Below are 1,422 nucleotides of genomic sequence, written 5' to 3' on the forward strand. Positions count from 1 at the left end.
GGGCCGCAGAGGTGCGAGCACGCACTGCGGACAGGCGGGCCCTTAGATCGTTAGTTAATTAATTAATGGGCAGGCGGGCCCTCTTTCTGCTCTTAATTAACTCACTAGTTCGTCGGTTAGTTAATTAATTAATGGGCAGGCGGGCCTCTTCCTGCTCTTAATTAATTCACTGATTAGTTCGTCGGTTAGTTAATTAATTAATGGGCAGGCGGGCCTCTTCTTGCTCTTCATTAACTCACTAGTTCGTTGGTTAGTTAATTATTTAATGGGCAGGCGGGCCTCTTCCTGCTCTTAATTAACTCACTGATTAGTTCGTCGGTTAGTTAATTAATTAATGGGCAGGCGGACCTCTTCCTGCTCGCGAGCGGGTACGAGAACTACTGCATGGCGGCGCAGGAGGCGGCCTTCTTCGGCCTGCCGACCCTCGCGTACGACGTCGGCGAGATGCAGCCGAGATCTGGGGGAGAGATGGGGGAGAGATGGAGCCGAGCTGCAGTAGAGAGGCAGCAGAGAAGGCAGCCGAGATGCAGCCGCTTGCGAGACTCGCCCAGCCTCGGCAGTCCCCCGAGCTCGCCCGAGCTCGCCCGAGCTCCCCCGAGCTCCCCCGAGTCTCCCCCTCCTCCAGGCGAGATCGCTCTCTTCTGTGCGCCCGGAGGTAGCGTGCTCGTGCCTGTGGGCGACGAGGCCGCCCTCCGCTCCCGCCTCGCCCACCTCCTCCGGGAGCCGCGCGCACTCGCCGCGATGCAGGAGCCGCATCTCTCCCCATCTCTCCCCACATCTCCCCACATCTCCCCATATCTCCCCATATCTCCCCATATCTCCCCATATCTCCCCATATCTCCCCATATCTCCCCATATCTCGTCGCGCCGCCGCACCCTCCCTCTCCCCCGTGACAGTGGCAGCGACAGCGGTGCCTCCGCCTCTGCCGTTCATGAGGACTCTGCTCGGTCAGGACGCCGCTCACTCGTTTGCTGGCACGCTGCGCGCGCGCCTCGCCTCGCGCCCCAGCCTGCAGGCGCCGAGATCCGCCGAGATCCGCCGAGATCTGCCGAGATCTGCCGAGATGCGGCCGAGATCTGTCGAGACTTTGCCGAGATGCGGCCGAGATGCGGCCGAGAACCGCCGAGAACCGCGCCTCGCGCCCCCGGCCTTGCAAGGCGGCGACGGGCGAGTTTGCGTCGCTGCTGCGCCGCGCATCCGCCCGCGCCTCTGCCGCCGCCCGCGCCGCCGACGCCGCCGTGTCCGCCGCCCACGCTGTGCGGGTGCGAGGTCCTGTCTGTGCGGCTCTCGGTTTGCATGCCGCGCTGCTGCTGCTGCTCCCCATCCCGTCGGAGGCGAGGGCTTAGCAACAACAACGAGATCATTGTTCGTATGGACCCCGTTAGTGCGCCCCCTCCCCTGCCCCCCTCCCCCCCCCCCCC

General features: G+C 63.9%; 1 protein-coding gene across 1 annotated transcript in view; it reads left to right on the forward strand.

The window, feature by feature from the left end:
* Positions 1-340: 340 nt before the first annotated feature.
* EMIHUDRAFT_468627 (hypothetical protein) overlaps positions 341-1,422 on the forward strand; it is a 4,261-nt gene continuing 3,179 nt past the window's right edge. The window contains exons 1-4 of the mRNA XM_005781244.1: positions 341-439; positions 626-747; positions 954-1,016; positions 1,159-1,335. Coding sequence (XP_005781301.1) covers positions 385-439; positions 626-747; positions 954-1,016; positions 1,159-1,335 — 417 coding nt within the window. The 5' untranslated portion in view covers positions 341-384. The remainder of the gene's footprint in view (positions 440-625; positions 748-953; positions 1,017-1,158; positions 1,336-1,422) is intronic.

This window comes from Emiliania huxleyi (genome assembly GCF_000372725.1).
Source record: "Emiliania huxleyi CCMP1516 chromosome Unknown EMIHUscaffold_204, whole genome shotgun sequence".
NCBI lineage: Eukaryota > Haptophyta > Isochrysidales > Noelaerhabdaceae > Emiliania > Emiliania huxleyi.